The 22,431-nt window shown below is 45.7% G+C and overlaps 2 protein-coding genes and 1 pseudogene across 2 annotated transcripts; 1 reads left to right on the top strand and 2 right to left on the bottom strand.

Annotated features, from left to right (window-relative positions):
- Positions 1-646: 646 nt before the first annotated feature.
- LOC131209577 (signal recognition particle receptor subunit alpha homolog) lies at positions 647-3,052 on the top strand. The gene is made up of 2 exons (XM_058202677.1): positions 647-850; positions 940-3,052. The coding sequence occupies exons 1-2, from the start codon at positions 734-736 to the stop codon at positions 2,731-2,733; spliced, it is 1,911 nt and encodes a 636-aa protein (XP_058058660.1). The 5' UTR covers positions 647-733; the 3' UTR covers positions 2,734-3,052.
- A 209-nt stretch (positions 3,053-3,261) lies between these two features.
- Positions 3,262-17,977, bottom strand: LOC131205354 (oxysterol-binding protein 2). Its single transcript, XM_058197426.1, has 11 exons — positions 17,302-17,977; positions 14,853-14,927; positions 13,180-13,305; positions 11,928-12,116; positions 11,589-11,847; positions 10,716-10,875; positions 6,650-6,849; positions 6,325-6,572; positions 6,052-6,262; positions 5,334-5,977; positions 3,262-5,246 (listed from the first exon to the last, which is right to left on the bottom strand). The coding sequence occupies exons 1-11, from the start codon at positions 17,595-17,597 to the stop codon at positions 5,036-5,038; spliced, it is 2,619 nt and encodes an 872-aa protein (XP_058053409.1). The 5' UTR covers positions 17,598-17,977; the 3' UTR covers positions 3,262-5,035.
- Positions 17,978-19,750: 1,773 nt separating this feature from the next.
- LOC131215308 (synaptic vesicle glycoprotein 2B-like) lies at positions 19,751-21,111 on the bottom strand (annotated as a pseudogene).
- Positions 21,112-22,431: the final 1,320 nt, after the last annotated feature.

Below are 22,431 nucleotides of genomic sequence, written 5' to 3'. Positions count from 1 at the left end.
CGCACGCAACATAAAACACCGCAACGAGCCGGGCCGCCGTATCAGTTTGCGTCACGTTTCGATAGATTCCGGACCCTTTGGAACGAAAAATTTGGCTTCACTTATCTCCAACACCGATTCCCCGGGGCTAGCTGTAGTAACTTCTTTCTACTATTTTGTTTCAGTGTGCGATGCTAAAACCATCCTCACTCGGCTACGCTCTTTTTCGGACAGAACTCGGCAACGCGTTTTGCGGAGCTCGCACGGTGGAAATCAAAATCAGCCACGCGCTCTCTCTGCGCCGACTCCCTCTCTCTCGCACTGTTTGGGTTGCCCGATGCAACTGAGCCACCGTTTGAATCGAATGTTTACCATCAATTAATTAATATTCCTATTTCTTTTCCTGGCCAAGCATTGGAAAGCCATAAAACTAGGTTTTTATCAGACCATCAGAACAGATGTCTTATTGTATAAAAATGGGGTGGCAAAAAACCTTCAAACATCGAAAATGTGCTCAGTTCGACCAGTGGACGGCTGGAATCTGAAAACAACACAGAAACTGAGCATAAGCGACGGTGACAGCGATTGTCACCCTTTGACAACGGTTCTGTGACGTGTTTATGTTGAGCTGATGAGTTGTTATCCGAACCAATCGGTTCGTATCCGTTTTTCTCGTAGTGGCTGAAATCGATACTTCTTTTGTTTATTACTGTTGTTTCTGTTTTCCATTGTTGTTAGAGTTTGTGCGTGAACGATGTTAGACCTGTTCACGATCTTCACCAAGGGGGGCATCGTGCTGTGGTGCTTCCGCAGCACCAATCAACTGTTTGGCCCCTCGGTGAACGCACTGATAAAGAGTGTTATCCTACAGGTAAAAATCCCTAGCGCCCGCTTCTCATTGCCGAACGGGGTAAAGTTCAAGAGCCCCATGACAATGTTTTCCATTTCTCGCCCCCCCAGGAGCGGTCGGGAGTTTACGATCACGATGGGCTCTCGCTCCAGTACAGGCTGGACAACGAGTTCGAGCTGGTGTTCGTGGTGGCATTCCAGAAGATCTTGCAGCTTGCGTACGTGGATAAGTTTTTGAGCGACGCGCATCTCGAGTTTCGGGACAAGTACAAGAACGAACTGTGCGTCGATGGGCGGACGTACGGTGAGTTCGATTTCGGGGCCGATTTCCGGCGCATTCTCGAGCGGGCGGAAAAGTGGGGCCGCCTGCAGGCCAGCGTCCCGAAAGCGATGCGCAGCTACGAGGATTCGGCGAAATCGAAGAAAACGGTGGCCTCGATGATTGAACGCCGAGGAGAAGAGAAACCGGCCAGTGCCGGCAGCAAGAAGTCGGTGAAAATTGTCGAAAAGAAGGGAAAGAGCAGTCCCGAGCAACAGGAGGATGCTGATGATGCAGCGGGCCGTGGCGCGGGAGCGGACGAAGACATGATACTGGAGAATCGCAAAAAGTTCGCTGAAAAGATGGCGGGTAAGGGCAAAAAGCTGGAGAAACAAAAGTCGCCAAAATCGCCCAATCAGCAGACCCAGCAGAAGGCGGGCAAGCAGATGCGGGTGTGGGATTTGGGTGGCAACACGAAGGATCTCCCGAATCTCGATCGCTCGAAGGATCGACCAGAGGACGTGCGCAGTGATTTCAGTCCGAACGATCAGATCATTGGCAGCATGCGGGGTGGAATACGTGATCTCGACGTTGAGTCCGACAGTGACGAGCACTCCGAGGAAGAGGAGGACGATGAGGAGACCGAGGAAGAGCGCAAGCAGCAGCCGGCAGGCGGTGGCCGCGGTGGGATGTTCGCCATGTTCCGGGGGCTGGTGGGAGCGAAGAATCTGTCGCGTGACGATATGCAGCCGGCGCTCGAAAAGCTTCGCGAACACTTGATCGCGAAGAACGTCGCGACGGACATTGCACAGCAGCTGTGCGAATCGGTGGCGGTGAAGCTGGAGGGTCGTGTTATCGGTACCTTCGATACGATCGCGGCCACGGTGAAGGGCACCTTGACCGAGGCGCTGGTGCAGATTCTTTCGCCGAAGCGGCGTGTAGACATATTGCGCGATTGTCTCGAGGCAAAACGTGCTGGCCGACCGTTCGTGATGAGCTTTTGCGGAGTGAACGGAGTCGGAAAGTCGACGAACCTGGCAAAGATCTGCTTCTGGTTGATCGAAAACAACCTGAGCGTGTTGATTGCGGCTTGCGATACGTTTCGTGCCGGCGCTGTTGAACAATTGCGCACTCACATGCGCCATCTGAACGCGCTGCATCCTCCGGAACGTCACGGTGGTCGCAGTATGGTGCAGCTGTATGAGAAGGGCTACGGAAAAGATGCTGCCGGTATTGCGATGGAAGCCATACGGCACGCTCACGAAAGTGGCATCGATGTGGTGTTGATCGACACGGCCGGCCGTATGCAGGACAACGAGCCGTTAATGCGTGCGCTGGCGAAACTGATCAAGGTGAACGAACCAGATCTGGTACTGTTCGTTGGCGAAGCACTCGTCGGCAACGAGGCCGTCGATCAGCTGGTAAAGTTCAACCAAGCCCTAGCCGACTACTCGTCCAGCGAACGGCCGCACATAATCGATGGTATCGTGCTGACCAAGTTTGACACGATCGACGACAAAGTGGGAGCGGCCATCTCGATGACCTACATCACCGGGCAGCCGATCGTTTTCGTTGGCACTGGCCAAACTTACACTGATTTAAAGGCCCTCAACGCCAAGGCCGTGGTGCACGCGTTGATGAAGTAAAGGCCGTGCGGCGTGTACCCATCCTAGTCACACAAAGATCACCACCATTCACTACCACGGCCACAGCTGCAGAACCAATCAATCAATAGAATTAGTAAAATCTTCCACAAACCGAAATACCAATGCTCTGATGAGAAGTGTTTCCGATCGAAGAATCATCGAATGCCAGAAGGCAGTCCGCTCGGTTGCCAGTGTTATTGCATTCAAAACAACAATATATGCGTACACGCACGTTGTCTACCATATTTGGACGGGGGTAGGGACTAAGGTCAATGAAAAGTTTAAACAAAACCTTAAAAAAATGAAAAATGTAATAAAAATATTCCATTCAGCAAAACTGCAAAGTACTGAATACGATTACAGGTGTATCAAAATCGTAACAATAGAAAGAACACACCAATACTGCTCGTGCTTTAATTGTATGTACTTTCAATAGCCCTTTAAGCTGCCAATCCGGTGCAAGATGTACGGCAAATTTCGGCAAAGACTTGATGACTTTCTGTAGAAATAACAGTAAATGGATAGCTTTGGACGATTTGTTAATTATTTTATTACTTCATTGAATAGCTTCATAAGCGTAACAACTATTTTATAGACTCGCCCCCCTTTTCTCCACATTGTCCTCTCGACCAATGAACGGCTACTATCATGTTGTTGCTGTCGGAATACAACCCCCTTTTACCCTGTGTGCACTGAGGAAGAACCTATCGTAATATTGGCTTTTATTCAAGAGTAAATTCTCTTGCACCATGCTAGGTTGCAGGTTCACCGCCACACGCTTTCAGTCACAGTTTGCTTTCCGTACTACGAGACGTACAATGACCCGAACGTCTATACACATTTCAATCCCTTCGCGATCGTAAAACAGTTCACTTTACGCCAACACTCAGGCTTGTAAATTTGACGGGCCTTAGAAAACCTACGTACAGCTGGATCTTCACAAATTCATGTCGGTAAACACTCGCATCAACTCCCATCGTCGTACGCGGCGGAGACTAATCTTCGAGTACCAGTCAGTAGAGGTACAAAGAAAAACATTCGACACCGCTAAAAACGAGCGCTATTCAAAAAACGTTAAACAGAAACATCAGAAAGTGTATCAAAGATGAACATCATCTTTCACCAAGCGACTCGTGATAACAGCGCGGCTCACGTGTCAAGTCTTGTTTGTTAGCTACTTTCGGTGAAAACCGCGAAGCCGATCTTCGTTTTCACGTCCAAGTGTGTGTTTCTTTGATAAGCATGTTCTCGTTGCGGTTACCATATTTTTAACATCTATTAACTTCCTGCATCGTTCCAGTGTCGTGCGATATCACCGTGTGCTGTCATATTTTTGTTTAATTCTTCGTTGTAATCATAGGAAGTTCAGTCGCATTCACTGCAACCCGTTCGGGGCGAACGATTTGGTGTGATGATTTAGCTGGCCAACTGGTTCTGTAATTGTCTCGAATTGAAGATGCTACCATTCTACGTAAATTGAAATAAATATGGATGCTACATGGAAGAAATATGTTTCCATAAATATATCAACAGTCGTAACAACAATAACAGCTTAAAAGGAGTGTTAGAAGTAGAGAGAAAGGAAAGCGGAGAATAATCAACATGCTGCAGAACTTACAAAAGTGTGCATTCGTCGAATAGATAACGAAACTTTACAAAGATTTGCCAATCATGGATTTCTTACGTTAGATATCACATGGGACAATAGCAAAAGAAATGGTAAAATGGAGCTGGTGGTGCGCCAAAATTGAACCTCATTTGACCATGCTAGTTTCGGTGAGGAATCCTTACAAGCTACACATCATTTGAGCGCTTGTACTGTTCATCTCTTTTCGTGACTGAAAATGTTGGGTGGTACGGCAAAAGAGCGATGGCATAATCTGATCGGTGAACTATTTTATTTGCAACATTCGCCTTCTAATGATTCGTTTTTGTTGATCGGAATTTACCTAAAAACAAGGCATGTAACTCTCTAGCTTAGCGGTGTGCCTCAATCGTTTGGAGTATGACAGGATTCGTAGACGATAAAACCAAATCTGAGTTTGAATGCTACCCGAAAATGACTTCCTACCACCACCACCACCATCATCAGAATCAATACCCGCACCCGTACCTTTCATATCTCGGGTTTTCATCCACTAACTATAGGCAGGAACCAATGGAACTCTTGCGGCATCATTCCGGACGTAGGGGTGGTTAACAGTTTTGTTCGCTAGTAGTTGTCAGTGGGCAAAACGCATTTGATCCGTCCCGTCGCGTATACGCCCTAACTGCATTGTTTTCTTATTTTGATTCTGTTTTCTTAGAAAATCGTAGGACTCTTCGTCCAGTCCTGCTTTGCCTTCGCGTCCCAGTAACTGCCCTTGTAGACGTGCACAAGATTATCGGTGCCCTCTTCCTTTTCCTTGCTGAACCATATCGGTTCGTAAGGTGGATAGGGGCGTCCTTCAGCAGCGGCTTTTTCTGCTTCTGCTTCACGTTGCCGGCGCCGAGCCCGTTGACCTTCCTCTAACCTGTTGGCGTGGAGTTACATTTTATGTTCCGAATCACTGCCACTGTCTTGAATAGTAAATTGTGGGGGAAAGCGTAAAAATACTCACCGTAGCTTCTCTTGATTACTCTCGTTCCATCTACCTTCCTCCATCAGGCGCTGGTCGGGCCGCAGGCGTGAATCCGTCGGCGCCAAGTTCGGTTCCGGTTCGTTCAGCTGGCAGGCGAGCAACGTGAAGTTGTAATATTTATCACTATCGGGCGGTGGGAGGTTGCGCGTCCAGGCCGTTTTGTAGTTGCCTGTCTTGTACACCGGGTTTTCGGTCGAACCGCTGGTCGACGTGACCGGCGCTATTTCAATTTTGCTATCCCACGTGCCATTGATGACCCACTTCACCTGGTTCGCGTTGTCCATCACGACGCCCTTCACCCGGCGCTGCGTATCCCGCGTAAAGTACGAGTACGGCAAATACTTCATGTGACACTTGACACCCTTCGCGTTGCGCTCGCCGAAAATTTCCATCTCTCCATGATTGTCGACCCACAGCTTACCGACGATGATGTTGTGCACGGTCGTCGTCACTTTGCGCCAAGTGTACCGGTTGCCGGTAGCCGGAAACTCAACGTGCGCGTACCCAAGTGGCACGATCTGGATGTACTTGCCGCGAAACTTGGACGTCATCGTAAACTCCTGCCAGCAGCGCCAGCCTCGGCCCTCACAGTACTGAGCGGCCATCGGTGGATGGTGGGAAACCTATGGTGACCGATTTGCATTATATTGCATTGTTGAACATTTGTTGGATGGAATGGCCGGTGACTGTTGCTCACCTGCTCATTGATACACCTCCAACCGAGATCATCGGTTCGATCACATTCGTACGTTTCCCCGAGCAGTGGGTTAAACGGTTTGCCGGTCCGGTTGCTCGTCGTCGAGTAGCTCGAAACGGTAAATGCTGTCACGTACGCCAGCTGCTCGCAGGTATCTTTAGTCTGGGCCGCCTTATCCAGGATTTCCGAGTACTCAAAATCTTCTGTCAATCTACGGAAGGGAGAACAAAAGTTATACCATTCACCAAATTACAGTCGTCCGAGTCTCGTTACCTTTGCAGCATCGATAGAGGTTCGTTAAAGTTGACCGGCATCGGGATCTTGGACAGATCCTTGCCGATGCAGTTCTTGATGATGGACCACAAGTTTAGCGGATAGTTGGGCTTATCCGCGACACGCGTTCTCCGCTTGCGGACCACTTTGGATTGATTGGCTATTGTCGGGGTAAGTGCTTGACTACTGTGAACAGATATTCTATCGGTGACGTCCATATTGTCTAAATTCTCCGCGACCACTAATACCTGGGAAAAAACAGGCCAAAAATTCGAAGGAAATAATGGCTGCCGATCAATGAAAATTCACGAAACAACACACTTACTTGCTGCGTTTCACTATTGCCCTCTTCTCCTTCGGACGAGCTTCCGGTGGCATCAATCGAATTCCTTCGGTGGTTGTGATGCATCGATACCGGTATGTTTAGTATGAATGAACTTTCCTCCTGGGATGCAACGGAACCACCCTCCTCTTGTGCATCGTAAAATTCGTTATCTTCGTCATCCGATGCGGAAGCTGCCACATCTGCGAAAACCGAACCAAATCGCAATCAATGAGCAGGATAATGTTACAAAACGGAATGAAAAGAGATGTAAAAGTACGTATTAAGTGTGATAGGAGAAGTTTGAGGAATTTGCTTTGAAGAAACACAAATTTCCGTATCCCATAATGCTGATAACAATGCGGATACAGTCCACTGCTGAATATCCTAATACACTAGGAGTTATTCAAACAACGTCCCTTGCGGGCACTGATTTCCCATTGTAACTAGGCAGTGGGACGATGAAAAAAACATCAAAACAATTGCCTCATTGAGCAGCAAAGTGGACTAAAGCTAATATTCTAACCACAATCACGTGACGTTCTTCTGACACGCAATTGTTTCCCTCACGAACTAATAGTTTGACTGAGCTAACTTTACTGCCTCGTCAGTGCTGCGATAGAACCCCTGTAGGGCAGGGAACAAGGAAACACAGACAGGCACTGCAGCGTATGCTTCCTTACTTGTTTCGGCTCCTTTTCGAAGGTCAACTTTGGCAGACTTGGTGGAGCCAACACAGTACCCTGAGTCTGAGCTACGAACGTGAGTTGAGTTTGCTTAGAGCACTACCAGACCAGGTAACCCTTCAACCGGGTGCATTATTCTGTTCTTGATGTAATTTTCAGTTAAAAGGTTCCGAAAAACGTATCAAAATGGTTTTGAAGTATCGTTAGATGATCGCATGTGCCCAGTATTATATGTATGCAAAATAATACGTAATCTATGCAGGTAAGAAACTCACAGCACGTTTATGTTATGCTGAAACGACCGGATTAATTTACCGTATGAAAATGACACATGCAATGTTCGCATTAAAGCCCGAATTTTAGACACGGCGAAGAGAAGCAAGTATGTTGACGAGAACCTAAGAACAGCATACAAATCGATCGTGTCTAGACGTAGATTCTTCCTCCACGCTGTCCACTTTTTGAAGGACTTCGACAAAATCACTTTCCCTTTCATCGGCAGCCTTCTCTCCCTAGCCACCTCTTTCTGCCTTTTTCAGACACGCCATTCCCATCGTCATTCAACAGCAGGGCCCTTCCGTTGTTAACCCGCGTAAAGCACAGCTATGCGCTGCCCAGATTGTGGGTTCTGCGGGCAACGGATAAATCTATATTTACGCCAGTGACTCCCCTCCTCTCTGATGCGGAATTATGCAGAACGTGTACCAAGCAGATTAGCACACAACAACGACAGGCGGTCGGAACACAGCCTGCACTACAAACGCGTATAATGGTGTGATGGTGCGCTGAATGAACTAGATTCTTCTATCCAACATACGACGCCACGATACAAGGCCTCCCCCCTTCGTTTACTTCACGCTCGCTCGGATGACAATGAATGGCGATTTTCCGACTTCCTTAGGTTGCAAGGTTAACCACATGGGCAGGTGGTTAAGGAAAATGATGTCACATTAGAAGCGCGGCCGCGGCCCTCACGAAAGGTCAACGCGTTTTCAATGGCACCGCGCACCGTATGCTGATAAATCAGGGCTTTTTCGATTACTTTGGAGTGAAATAATTTTATCTCCTCTGGATGCATACAAGTAGGCCGGGCGAACTGTCATCATCAGCTGTTTTTCGGGCAACTAACTAGACGAATGCTGGCTGATAACCGCAGAAAAAACCGAAAGAAAATGCCCAGGTACACACTACTTCACAATGCTGCATCGTTATCAGGTGCTCATACCGGCGATTTGAGTCATTACAAAGCTATTGTAACAAACCACTGCATACGTCACGGATCGTACGATGATGGTGTAAGTGCCGAAATTTGCGCCGTCAGCTGCGAGACCGCGAATACTTGGGTGTGCGCACACCACTGCACATGGTTGGAAAAGAACACACGATGGCCGAACGACTAACTGATGTTGTAATGTGCGCTTCGCCAAAGGTAAAAACTTGATCCACTGATAACGAGAAGTTGCCAACCGTGTTGGAAACAATCCAAATCGAAGCAGCACACTACCCAGACCAGCAGGCGGCAAGTACACTTTGCTGCCTTATCAATTCAATATGATTCAACCCGTTCCGCGGCCAGAGAAATGACTGACACGACACGATCGGACCGACACAGCGTGCCGTATGGAGCAACACAACCTGCAATCCGCGTACACCGGCGACACAAACACTAGAGCACCGCGCTGTACAGTTGTGCACATTGTAATAGGAACGCACCGAAAACATCGACACAAAGAGCGGTAACAAAAAGGTACCCTTTAAATTGATTTAAAAACATTGAACGATTTTCTCAGTGTACCCCTTTCTTGCTGTAAACAATGAAACTTTGTCCAAAATTTACTCTAGGCGCTGTCTATTTTCTTCGTCGGTTGCTATGTTCGTGGATTGTTCACGGAACCAGATGCCATCATCACGCCACAAACACGCATACTGACGATGAGCGTTTGAAACAGTCGCAGTGTGGACGTTTGCCTTGGACACGCAAACAGTTTTACGCACTCTTTTCCACCACAGATTGTGCTAAATGGTCATTAACACAGTACAACAGCTACAGCACAAAAAAATACCAACACCATGAAACGGCAGGCAACCTGACCCCGCGGATGCAAGCGCGACGAACGGGAAGTCATTGCTTAGCGGCGCCAACGTCATACACATCACACGGGACCAGCAGCCCGAACCGGCCGTTTTCGCAACTGGCGCGATGACGTCCGCCGCGCCGGCAGCCTTGAATGTTAGCGAAGTCCTACCACCATTAAAGTTCAATAATTTCAACCAAAAATGTATGTAAAGTGCTCGTATAAAACTTATTGAAAAAGAAATATCAAAGAATATCAAACAATAATTGGTTCAAGAAGCACGTTGCTATAGACGGCGTGGTTAGTAGTAATTAAAATCGGATCATTCACTACTTTCCGGTTCAATCCCCGAGAAGTCAATGAACGGTAATGCCCGATTGCGGAATATGGGCTTCATAGGCGCCCCAATCGGAATCATATTCGGTGTTTAATGTTTATGTGTACCCGCGTGCTGTCAGCAGACACGTCCGTTATGATTAATCACCGATTGTATGAATCGTTGCAAAACGAAAATATCCCAGTCATTTCCCCAAATGTAGGACAACCTTTGCTACAGCAGTTCATATGTACCCACAACAGTGCATCGTCTCTGGAAGCGATTTGTAAAAGTACTTAGCAGACACCATTCGAAGGGTCAATCGAACCAGCGTCTTTGGTTGTGTTGAAACTGGCCGTGGCCTTGAATTTTGGGTACCCTTTCCCCCCTCAGTGGTAAACAACAACCCTGTAACCCGTTCCGCGTGCGTGTTTTGCATCACAAGTTGATCGCGCAGGTTCGTGTTACAAGACATATTACATTGAGTGACTGATGGAATTCAGTGCTTCACCAGTGCCCAAGTGATCATTTAAACACACATTTTATAAAACCATTGAGATCTGTCCTCGGTGATTACAATCCCTCGAGGGGCGATTTTCAATCTCGCGGACACCACAGTGTCGCGAAAATGTTTCATCCCCCGTTCTTGGGCGGCTGGTCATCGACGAACATCAGGTAATTGATGATAATTCAATTTACCACGCCGCTTAAGGTCAACAAACAGAGTCATATGACGGTTTTACTCGCCCGAAAACTCCGAACTTTTCATTTCCCGCCACCGATCCCGCCGGGCGTTTTTGTTCGTTTACCGTACTCGTTATTGAGTTGCGGCTCCAAGCTTGCGAATCGTATCACAGTCTCATGCGAATTGCCGTCCCGGGTTGAGATTTTCCGTGTTCATGCATACAAAGCGTGGGTTAGACGAGTCACAAAATATGCGACTTCTTCCGGGATGCGTTGAGTCTGGTTTAAAAACGGTCCACAATACTTACTGGGCCTGTGGCGGTTAGCGGCTTGCTCGAGGTGCGAATGTTGTCGTGCAAGTTGTTCCACCATTTCTTCCAGGTGCAGCTTCTGATCTCGTTCGTGCTGCAGCATCTTGGACCACTTGTGTCCCTGGGTCTGTGACGTTTGTAGGTAATCCGAGCAAGCCTAAGTGGGAGCGAAAGGGAATGTGAAAAACATTATTTTCATTTTCATTTTCATTGTTCATTTTTGAAAGGGCGTTTGTCCTGTGGTCATTCGAATTTGTAACAGTTGAGCAAATATGTAACATCACGTGATATGGTTGTATCTTCTGAAGGCGGAATCCAGCGCCTTAAACAGTCGGTTAGTAAGCCAATGGGTCCCTCGGCGATGAACGTGCTTCGTCATGGCCCATGCTTTGCAATGAAACCAATCAACGCAAACTCACACATCATGCTGTCAATCGTGTTTGAGGAAAGATAATTCTCCTCTATCAATGTATTTGAACGGCTTCGCAAAAACCGGACGGTGATAAAATAAAGAATGCATTGTGTCCAATTTAAAGACGAACTTGGAAAAGCGATTTACGACTTTGGAGCGAAGAGTTGTAACGAAGTGTTGTTATATGTCGAGTTTTAAACAATGCATGTTTCTTTTAAACAGGATAATTTGTGATGTTTAGTAGTTTGCTAAAAACTGCCCGCCAAAACGCCAACTAACGAAACACTAACAGTCGAAAACCGGCGGTGTACAATAAAAATCAATAAGAACCATACTTCTTAAGGACCATCATGGGCAACAAGCTGCGTTCTTTTTCACGTTATCAGCAACAGAAGCGTTTAATTTATGCGTCGACTCGATCCCGCCCGCTGGCGGTTGGCTGGCCGAATAATACTCACATTGATCATGGCATTCGAGGATATTCGGAACAGTGTCGCTCGTTCGCTAACGATTTTGGTCTTGTTCGCCAAATCGTCGCCCGATTCCAGCTCCGACAGGGCACGCTGCAACGCGGCACCATGCTTGGTGATAAGATCGTAGCAAGTTTTCAAATTTTCCAGCTTAATCGTCAGTTCGCGGACGACCAGGTTCAGCTCCTCGCTCGGTATCGTGTTGGCCGTGTTATCCTCCTCTTCTTCGTCGCTTTCCATCGCGCGGCTGAAAGAATAAACAAAAATGTTGTAATGAACGGTGGTCATGACACAATCCGTTGGTCACGTCTTGTCCCGGTACGTTACATTGCTTTTGCTTTGGCCAGCTCGAGGGCCGTTACCCAGGACTGGCGCTCGACCTCGTTGGCGGCCTTGATGTGAAACGTCTGCGTGCCGCCGTTTGAGATAACGAAAGTGCAGGAGTCGACCGTGTGGATGAGGGCACCATGCAGGGAGATGGTACCGCGGCACGTGTGTGCCATCTCGGCCTGGTTTCTGCAAGAGGAACACACAATTCGGAAGATTTCGGGTGGGCCGCGGCCGAAAGAAGTGAAAGAGAATGCAAAAAAAAACAGATCATCAGTACAGTCCGGATACCAGGAAGGGAGGGCGGCAGCAATAGAGCAAATAGAAAAGGTGCACCAAAACTTAAACCAAAATGGGTTCTCAACCCGTCCCTCTTTTGAACATGAAAGAACCAAGCGGTCGAAAAATAATGAATTTTGATTTCCAATGTTTTTGCGTTTCATGTTCGCCACGAAGCACCCTCATCATAACGATTGGCTTTTCCGGGATTGTGAAAGCAAATAGTTCAAATGAACCGTCCTGCAAGAGGATGCACAAATGAAGATAAGTGCCGGATCGGATCGGTGGATAGAATAGATTTACGTTCACAGTCGAAAAAGCACCGTTACGTGATGAGTGAATGGTGAATGATCGTTAGAATGAAGCAAAAACTAAACCCACGAGAACAAACATTGCCAATTGATGCTGAAAGAAGCGCCGGGAAATGGGAGCAGGAGCAAAAGGTTGCATTCGTTTATGATGTGTCTTTCCGTGCCTTGATTAGACTATGGCGAAACCTACAAACTGGCAAATTGTTTGTTTTTTTTTTGCATAACACGTCAATATGGCACATGGCATTAAGAGAAGGAATGGTAAACGCTCGATACGATACAGATTGCCATCACCGGAGAAATAGTTCGAAAAGCAGAAATGATGCACGGACGGGCAGGTCTCTACTTTAGGGCACTAATACTCTACAGGCAACACAGGCGCCGTACGCTACATTCAAACTACGATCAGATCTACGGTTCCCGGTCCGCTCGAATTTGGTTGAGAAAAGCTTACGAACTAGTTGAATGTCACCCAACCCGAACCCGTAATGACAGAGGTGTTATATTCAGGTGGTAGGGAAGTTAGTAAGATGGCTTTCCAGAAGCGCCCAGAACCCAGATGAACGACCCACCACCATCAACGAACGCGACACGACCGATGCAATCAACCAGGCCCATAGATTCACCCACTTCTAAAGGCAGTGTGTTTTTAGATTAATTACTTTTTCATCTTTTTGCTATGCTTCTTCAGCAGCCCATTGCTATTGCTATTCGAGTCGGGCACCGAGGGTACCAATCTAGTTGGAGAACGTGGGGCCCTTAAGCATTGCATCATAGTTCCTTTGCTCCTGCGGGAAAAATTAGGGGTCAGGGGTCAGTTGCTTTAGCTATAGGTGTGGTAGTGGTGGCATTGGGTGTACGATGTTTAGTATCGGATTGGAAAATGTATCTAAAAACAAAGAGAAACAAAAAAATAAAGGAAAACAGAAACAATCATACGGAAAAGCGAGATCGAAACTGCAAATGAAACAATGACAAGGAAGACAATTTCACGATGAGGCAGGCGAAAACAAAGCCACTCGCTCTCGCAACCGGTGTATCGTTTACACTTAGATCTAATAAAAGAAACATAAGATAATTTAAGGATCGGTTCATAATCAGGTCTCATATTTGCGCTAAGATGGTTCGGTGCTGGACCAATCATGCGTAGTGTTTAGTTAGTGGATGCGTTTCTGGCATTCTTATGCATTGAAGGACGACAACATGCTGCTAGAAGTGGGCCATAAAAGCCACCATCTGCCTGATTTTGAATAACGACGAGTTTTGAAAAGATTGTGAAGATGGTGGAATAAATTTCTTTTGATACAATCAGAAGCTCTGATAACAATGTCGATTTAAGCTTGCAAATTCTGTGGGTAAGTTCAAACAAAATCAGGCTAAATGGCGATGGTCACTGTCATATTAGTTACAAGATACGATTAGTTGTACAGATATTGTTTCATCACGAGGAAGTGTTATGTGTGATGCATGCCAGTTAGCCTACGTGTGAGTACTGAAATGATAGATTGTTAAATTTTGTATGCAAATATTTTTACAATTATATCAATGATGAATGAGATAAATAAAAAAAACACAACGACGAGAAGTGCACTTTGTACATTGTGAATTTAGACAAGACATGCTGGATCCGAACAAAAATTATTACCACAGGCTGCGTTAAAAATGAAGTAAACATACATTTTTCAATTGCCTTTGGAACTTGTCCTGCAGTGAAAAGCTCATTAAGTACTCTTCCTAGAATGTGTGTGATACATATCTGACAACATAAGTGTGTTACAATACAGATCTGGGGTTATACTTTTCGTCCAACTCAAATTGAGCGTCTTGTTATGCTTACATCCGAACCTCGAAAGAGAATGCTTACAAGAAGTATTTGTTTTGTTTTATAAAAATATGGCAGACCACTGAAAAAAAACGCGTCAGATAGATTCTTAGTGCAATAGATGAACATCAAGGGCAGATGCAATATATAGACCGCCTAGGGCAAAGAAGTGACAGAAACGCATACGTTTAAACACATTCGAAAAATAATAAGTTTATATGACAAAAACGTAACAAAAATTGTTTCCAGAAGGGCAGTAACACAATAAAATAAACAAGATAAGTAAAGAGAGAAAGAGAGACAGAGAAAACGTTATGTGAAAATAGCAATAATTAAACGACAAACAAAACTAAACTAATTACAGTTGAAAATGGAAGAAAGGAAGATTGCATGAGCCGAATAGGTTTTGGTTGCGAAAAATGCATTTAAGCCTAGTTGTACACTTTTCCAACCACGACGGGGCAAAGTGTTGAAGAAATGATTTTAAGGTCATTTTGGTGGGGCTCTACTCACTCGGGTCGGGGGCCTTTCCTGCGGCGTCTTATAGATAATTTGCCCCCGGCATACGCTCCAGCTCCGTGTTCAGCCCTGTTCAATGGCAAACCCCAGAGTCAAATCAATTTGGTTGTGTCTTTGCTTCATATTGGATAGATTGGGTTTGATTTGTATTATAAACGTAACTGAGAATGTACGTTCCATTGGCCGGTATCACAGGGATTTTATTTGTTTTCGGTTCTTTACATGTGGTTCATATGTTTATTTCATGTTAGTCAACCAACAAAAAAACACACAATAACTTATGATGGAAACGAATGTTTGCTACAAGTAAAAACTATAATGATTGTAATTAGATTGTACACTTGACAAGACTTGAAAGTTAGTAAAAAGGGGATAAAAGTATTCAGAATGAAATGAGTATGAGAAGCGTTAGCATGAATATGAAAAATGTGAATAAGCCCAATTTCTACAACCGGTAGTCACGCTCACCGTCAACACTACTAAGACTGTGCACTAGATAACGAGGAATCTTTTTTATAAAAACATAGGTTGTGTAGATGCAAAATGGTGTTTTTACAAGCATTTTTACAGCAATTAGCCCAGCAGATATAAATACGGCCTAATCCGTTCTCCTAAGTTCAAAAAGCTCGGCAGACTTGTAGAAAAACATCCTGGGACATGCACACCTTAAATACATAATAAAACTGCACGTGCAAAAGCCTTACAATTTTGTTCCAACATTGACTCAAAAAAAAATACGTAGGGCTTGTACAACCCCCAAAACTATAGTTAATCTACACTAAACGAAACTAATCAGATTATTGTATTTTGCATGGGTTCCAGAATTGCGCAAATGATTAATATTTTTGGATGGTTAAACAACTTAGTCAACTAGATAACTAGTTCATGAACAATGATTACTATTTTATACAAAGCGTTTTTAAGTAGCGGTGGAAATCGCAGAAACGACTTTTTTATTATTTTGTCAATAAGTGCCAGACTCAATGAGATTTCAAATATTCGAATCGCGTGTATGGCTATCAGGAGCGCATTAGAAATCTTATCATTGACCACGGTGGAGGTGATTTAGGCTGTTTCATTCATCAACACAACAATAGATCATCTCTTCTTGCGATTGCCGATAAGGTGAAAGCTTCCCATTACACTTAAACAGTACGAACGACAAGGTACAGCTGGACTCGCAGCCACCCCAATTAATTATGTTCACAATGTCCCCCTATCGCTGTAAGAACATATGTGAACTTTGACCAAACTGACCACTCTGTCGGTAGCCATTTCAAGGCACATGGCGCGCCTTGTGGCGCGACCGTTCAACCAATTTATGTGCCGTTTCAAACACTTGATTGCCCCAATGATGTAACGGTTTTTTGCCATTTCTTATTTGAGGTGGCCTCCCTTAAAAATGTGTCCTTCAAGTTAAGTACCGCTGTAGCACAGGAATGCAATTTTATGGGCCGCTGAAAATAGGTTCCACTACTTTTGATCCAAACTGTACTTTGGATCTGAATCGATCTCGAGACGGTGGTTATGGTTTCCATATGTCAAGGTTTTTTTTTACCACTCCAACATGTATTTTAGCGACAGATAAACAACTTTGCAAATCCCCAAAAAGTCCTATTACCTTCCCCACACACATACACAGTCGAAAAACTCGATGCTAAAGCGCCAACACCACAAAAATAGCGACCTGTGTTGTGTCATCCACGCACACAGTGACGGCCCCAAAAAACACGATTGTAGCACGGGGCATGTGGTGTGAAACGCCCAGGAGCGTCATGTTGCATCATAGCTGCTGCATACATTTTTCGGCATCCGAAACCGTGAACCTGTTTTCCACCAAACAAATCCAAGCTACGAACCCCGAGGCCATACTGGGGAGCCGCTTTTTTGGCGAATCGAGCCGTATTTGAACGGGTAGGTTCGATTTCCGTTTGGAGTATGGCATACGATTATGAAACCTACCGTCCAGGAAGAGAGGGACGATACATACTAAACATCTAAGGCCTCTAATTTGCGAATAGAAAAGCATGATTAGCACAAGTCACAAGGCGCATGAGAAAGATGAAAGGCACACACTGGGCCAGCGTATCGCGTGTCGTGATGGGGTTCTTAATGTATTTTTAGGTGAAGAAAGCGTCATTTTTGAGAGCAAAATATGCAGAGCAGACAGCAAAGAGTTGGTTGGTGTGAAATCAGGGACAATCGAAAGAGCTCTATCGCCAAGGTTGGTGGATTAGGCGGAAGGGAACCAACGAAACACCTCATCAAATCTAAAAGGAAATAATGCAAGTTCAGAAAGTTGATGACAGAATTAAACGAATAAAGATAGAGAGAGTGAGAGAAAGAGGAGGATTCCTTTTCACGCGGCCGTAGGAGCAAAACCGGCACAAGGGAGTTACGGAAGTGGGAAAGACATTGCATCCGGTGACACACCAAATCCTACCTGTAATAGGACAGTACACCTTTCGAAAGCACGAACCAACGCTTCTGGTAGCCCTTCAGATAGTTTGTCCACTTTAGCAGCCAACCCTTCATATCCGGTTCCGCCTGGGATGCTGCCATCGTGTTGGGACCATTCGGATTGGCACTGCTGTTTGCTGCTGCGCTATTCGCAATCGCAGCCGTGGCAGCGACGACCGTTACCCCACCGACGAGACCTGCAGCGCCACCGCTGGCGCTTCCTGCGATGGACGTTGACACGCCAGCAGGTTTCGCCGTGCCTGGCATTCCTTCGGACATTTCGCTCACCGCCGTTCCTTGCTCTACTCACTCTTGCAGGGCCGTCTTTGCTTCGGTCCTTCAATCGCCAAACGAAAAAACACTCGAAACACTCAAGAGCTTGACGCCCGAATGTGTCACTGAACGGACTGTGGGACTTGAGTTGTGTGGTCAAACTGCGATGACGACGGCAGAAGGACGTTTTCTCACCCGATTCCGTTCCGTTAGGCTTTGTTTTTGTTACCAATCACTAACCCACACCAACACAAGCGCAAACGTCGACGACGTATGGCAACGACACATGAGCCTCTCGACAATGGGCCCTTTTCTGGCCGCAATAATCTGTGTGCACTTGACAATTTTTACCGATAACGACTTCTGGGGACTTTGAATGAACAAATCGACCGTAACCGCGTCGCCGTCGAACGCAGAATCTGGGACGGAGATTCGTCTGGGCGACGATGGTTCGCCGTCGTGCCAACGCAACGCACCCCGAATCACCGATTGCTCCTCGCAACACTGTGTCGATCGAACGTCTTCGCTGTTGATTAACAACGTGGGCGATACGGATCACGAATCACGATGGCCGCAGGTGCAGGTGGACGCTGACACAGCGAAAGACAACTTTTCTGCACTCGACCATTTTTCGCGAAGCTCGAGTGAAAATTATTATTTGACACTCGGACGAGCCACGAGCCACATTGGGAGGTGCGTTTATACGTTCCCCTTGGATGGTCATGTTAGCGATGAGATATTGCTCGGTCCTGCTCGTTTCGCGTGTGACGAAAGGAGAAACAAAGTATTTCTTGACACGAGAGAGTGTGCGTTTGTGAGAGAGAGCGAGATTGGTGACAGCTGATGCAATTTTTTGCTATTCGCTGCCGCTGTAACTGCGATACTGTCAGTGCTGTTGCACGCAACTTGTGTGCGGTGTGAACAGTTCATTTACAGCGGTACGGTGGTTGCAGTGAAAATCCATCTGCAGGAGAAAAATTAAACTAAAAATCCCATGAATTCCCATTAATTCCCACTAATTCCCACTAATTCCCACTAATTCCCGAAATTTCGCTAATAATTCGCGAAACTGATCCAAACGGATTTTCACCCGGGAAAGTGCCGGTGCCGGTGATGATTTATCCCGGTTCGCTGTCGGTCCTTTTTCGGCTCGGAGCCGTATCGCGAATCATTAAGGCGTCCGTGCGAAATAAAACCCAGAAGGAAATGGTAGGGAATTAATCAGACGATAAATTTTTCAAATTTCACTCACGTCACAGCCACAGCACCGGGAAAGGTTTTCCCGAAAACCGACCTTTTGTGTTTGCTTTCTTGCTTTGCATAATTTGCTAAATAGAAACGAACCGGTGGCAGCAACGAGACGAGCGAGCAAGTGGTCAAGAGTGAAAAGAAACAATAAGATTTATATATTTTCGGTTTTCCCGTCGCCATTTGGCATTCAGCGCACTTTGGGCGAATATCCGTTTAGGGAGGCATCAATTAGGAAATTCTTACACAGGCAGCTCGTTTCTTGATTGAAAAGAAATAAGTTTCATTCTTGCGACAGAAACGAGTATGCGGTTTTTGTTAGTTATTAAATAGAACCCATGCCAGAATACATGATCTATTGGCATTAAATTGTTTATTTTTGAAAAGAATATCTTTGAGGATTAATCATGCCCTTGTGCGCTAATGGTAATGAAAAGGCAATATTGTTGTTGATAGTAAATAGCAAGAACCCCTGTTGATAGAGTAGTAATGCAGTTGAATAAGAAAAATAGAGACACGCAATGGGAAGTGATGTTTTCTTTGATTTGGTAACACATAACACGGTAATACCGATGTTCGTATACTAAACATTTATTTTCTAATGTTTTTTGTTGATACTTCTTCGTCTAATAAGCTTACTAGTTGTTTAAAATTAAGTTAAACATTTTCACTCGTCCACGACGTTAAATTCTTTCATCAGCTTGTCGGCACTGCCGGTACGCTTAATTTTACTTCTGTTAGGGGAAAGGAATTTAATATATAAAAACAATGAAAACTGTAGGAGTGAAAAACGGTGTGGAATCGTATCGTTTGGCTGATCATTCTTTGAGGTAGTGGTTAGAGCACCCATTGGCGAGCGATCTCAAGTAACGGTAACTTTCTACGTTCAATCTCGTCTACTTCAAGCTTGGTTTTGGTAACGAAAGATAAAGTGGTTCTATCGATAAATCAAACCCAACAAGCTAGGGCTTCGTGGAATGTCCCTAGGAAAGTGCTGTTCGTGTCGTGTTCGGCAGGAACAAACACATCAGACCACCGCCCGCCAGCAAAACTGCCACGATGAAGGTTGGTGCTGGGCAGTACATATCGAGCAGCGTCGCGATCACTACGTTACCGATAATACCACCTAACCGCGCGGCCACCATCGATATGGCTACTCCAGTGGCACTGAAATTTAAGGGAAAAAAATTCATTATAAAATAAACTGCTGCTCCGACACCTCTCGTTATCCGTACCGTAAATTCGTTGGAAACACTTCCGTTATCAAACAGTCGAGCGACGCGTTTCCCATCGAAGTGACGCCACTGACGCCACAGTGACGGACACCGCAAGGTTCTGGTGTTTGTTCGTCACAAAGTACATCGACGCGGAGCACGCCCCGGCCGCCATGGTGCTGAAGACGAGGAAAAACTTCCGCCCCAAGCGATCCATGCCCAGCACGGCAATCACATTCGTCGGCAGAGCAGCCGCCACCGTGATCAGGGACTCCAAAAACACGGTGCTCGGTATGGTGGATGAACAGAGCCCCGACTGAGAGTGCGAGCCCATGCCAACGACGTAATCCGTCATCTGGCAGACAGTCGCATCCTCGACCCCCGGATGCGCGCGCGTGAACTCGTCGAAGCGATTGAACAGCTCCGGAAACCACATCATGAGCCCGTGGTAACCGATGTGGAAGGTCAAGTTGAGCAACATAAAAACCTGCTTGCTGTTGTCCAGAATGTCGTAACGCATACGCTTGTACTTGTACTGTCATCGATCAGGAACAGTAATACAAATCTCACGATTCGGGTGCATAAAGTGCGAAATTCAAGCAGTTGGAAGATGGCCTTCAACGTCCTTCAAATGGGCCAAATCCGGCCCACGACGGACCCATAGAAAATTCATAGATGGAGACTATGACGACACGCATCGGTACCCGGGGCCTATGACCCATGACCCCGTTGTCCATCATACCAGGTCTCGATCTAATTCGGGATGTTTCCATCGCCGACGATCGCCATATTTTGCACGTCGGTGCTGCACAAAAATTTTATACCGCGTTCATCGATGGAACTCAGAATGGACGTGTGCGAAAAATGCAACTAAAATATCGCGATTTATTGGACACCGTCTTACTAAACGTAATTAACGTTCCCTGTGTGAAGACGGCTTTAACGTGCGATTCCCGCACGAAAGGCGCGCGGCCGGACGGTCCAGTCCTCCACTGTCAGGTGCTAGTTGTCTAGCCTGACGGTCTGAGAAACGGACCTACCGGACCTGCTCCATCCATAAGTACTGGTTGTTCCTTTGAACGCTGATTGTTGAGTCCTTGCGCAAGTTAACTCATGCCAGTTAACTCGTGTCTAATCAGCTCGGCGACCAACTGACTACCTGCAAAAGGGTCCTTCGATGGATCCGCTGGATCCCAGGAACAGGTATAAATAGGAGCAAATTTAGAATAAAGAGCACTCTTTGTCAAACCACCAAACGAGTCGTACTTCAAAACGATTTGGGGCTTTGCTTTTCAGCGAAGCACTAAATTCGTTAACTCGCGCTCTGCACCTTTCCTTTAAGCTCAGCGAAGTTACATACTAGCTAAAAGGGAAAAAAATTATTTACAAAGAATTTAATATAAAGTAAGAATTCTTACACCCGCGGACGAAGTTTTATCCACAATGCATTTATTTCTGCCCCTTTTTTGGGCCTTTAAATCATTGTTCACATAATAACTTAACACAAAACACGACAAAAAATTGACAAGACAAATTTTCGCTCGTTCATTCGCAAATTCAATTCAAAAAACGTTACGCGTTAAGGCCGGTCCAAACGCTGCGATCTGCAATGCAATATCGCATGAAGTGACATCTCCGGAGACGTCATAAATGTCACTGCCGCGGGTGGAAATCTGAAGACTCGACATGCAATTTGTGAACAAATTTCAAAACAGGGTCAGTTTGTCGGTTGGACATGTTGGAATCAGCCATGGAAGCAACACTGTGTTGGTTTGCCTTACCATTGTGCTTTTCGGTTAAAAAGCGAAAAAAGAACGTGCGAAGAGGTTACAGTGTCGAGGAAATTGCTTTTAAATGGCATCGTATGCCTCCGCCTTTTTATTCCGATCACTATATTTTTTATTTTTTAGTTGCCAAAGACATGGCAGACTTTCGTAAATTTTTATAAATTCAGTTACACACTTTCGCGAACGTTGACGAAGCGTCCAAAATATAAATGAGAGGCCAAAACAAAACATCAACAAGTCAACCGACAAACTGACCCTGTTTTGAAATTTGTTCACAAATTGCATGTCGAGTCTTTAGATTTCCACCCGCAGCAGTGACATTTATGACGTCTCCGGAGATGTCACTTCATGCGATATTGCATTGCAGATCGCAGCGTTTGGACCGGCCTTTACGCAACACACAAATGTACAAAATTCAAATAATTGTAATAATTCAATTCAATTGAAACAATTCAATAAAGATAAAGTGAAACAAAAATAAAATAAGTGAAATAAGAGAAAATAGAAATCTTGCATTTCCAAAACGAAGAAAAACAAAGAACTAGAAGAATAATCGTATCTGGGTAGGGTTGAGTCGTACCCTTGCGCTTG

The sequence above is a fragment of the Anopheles bellator genome, chromosome 1 (genome assembly GCF_943735745.2).
Source record: "Anopheles bellator chromosome 1, idAnoBellAS_SP24_06.2, whole genome shotgun sequence".
Lineage (NCBI taxonomy): Eukaryota > Metazoa > Arthropoda > Insecta > Diptera > Culicidae > Anopheles > Anopheles bellator.
Note: the sequence above shows the minus strand (reverse complement) of the source record. Positions and strands in the feature narration are given on the sequence as shown.

Excerpts from the sequence above, each read along its gene's own strand:
- LOC131205354 (XM_058197426.1), bottom strand. The coding sequence starts at position 17,597 with ATGTCCGAAGGAATGCCAGGCACGGCGAAACCTGCTGGCGTGTCAACG. Across the intron at positions 14,928-17,301 it reads GGTGTACTGTCCTATTACAG|GGCTGAACACGGAGCTGGAG; the intron begins GTAGGATTTGGT and ends GCCATTGAACAG. Across the intron at positions 13,306-14,852 it reads AGGAAAGGCCCCCGACCCGA|GAGCAAAGGAACTATGATGC; the intron begins GTGAGTAGAGCC and ends TTTTTCCCGCAG.
- LOC131209577 (XM_058202677.1), top strand. The coding sequence starts at position 734 with ATGTTAGACCTGTTCACGATCTTCACCAAGGGGGGCATCGTGCTGTGG. Across the intron at positions 851-939 it reads TAAAGAGTGTTATCCTACAG|GAGCGGTCGGGAGTTTACGA; the intron begins GTAAAAATCCCT and ends TCGCCCCCCCAG.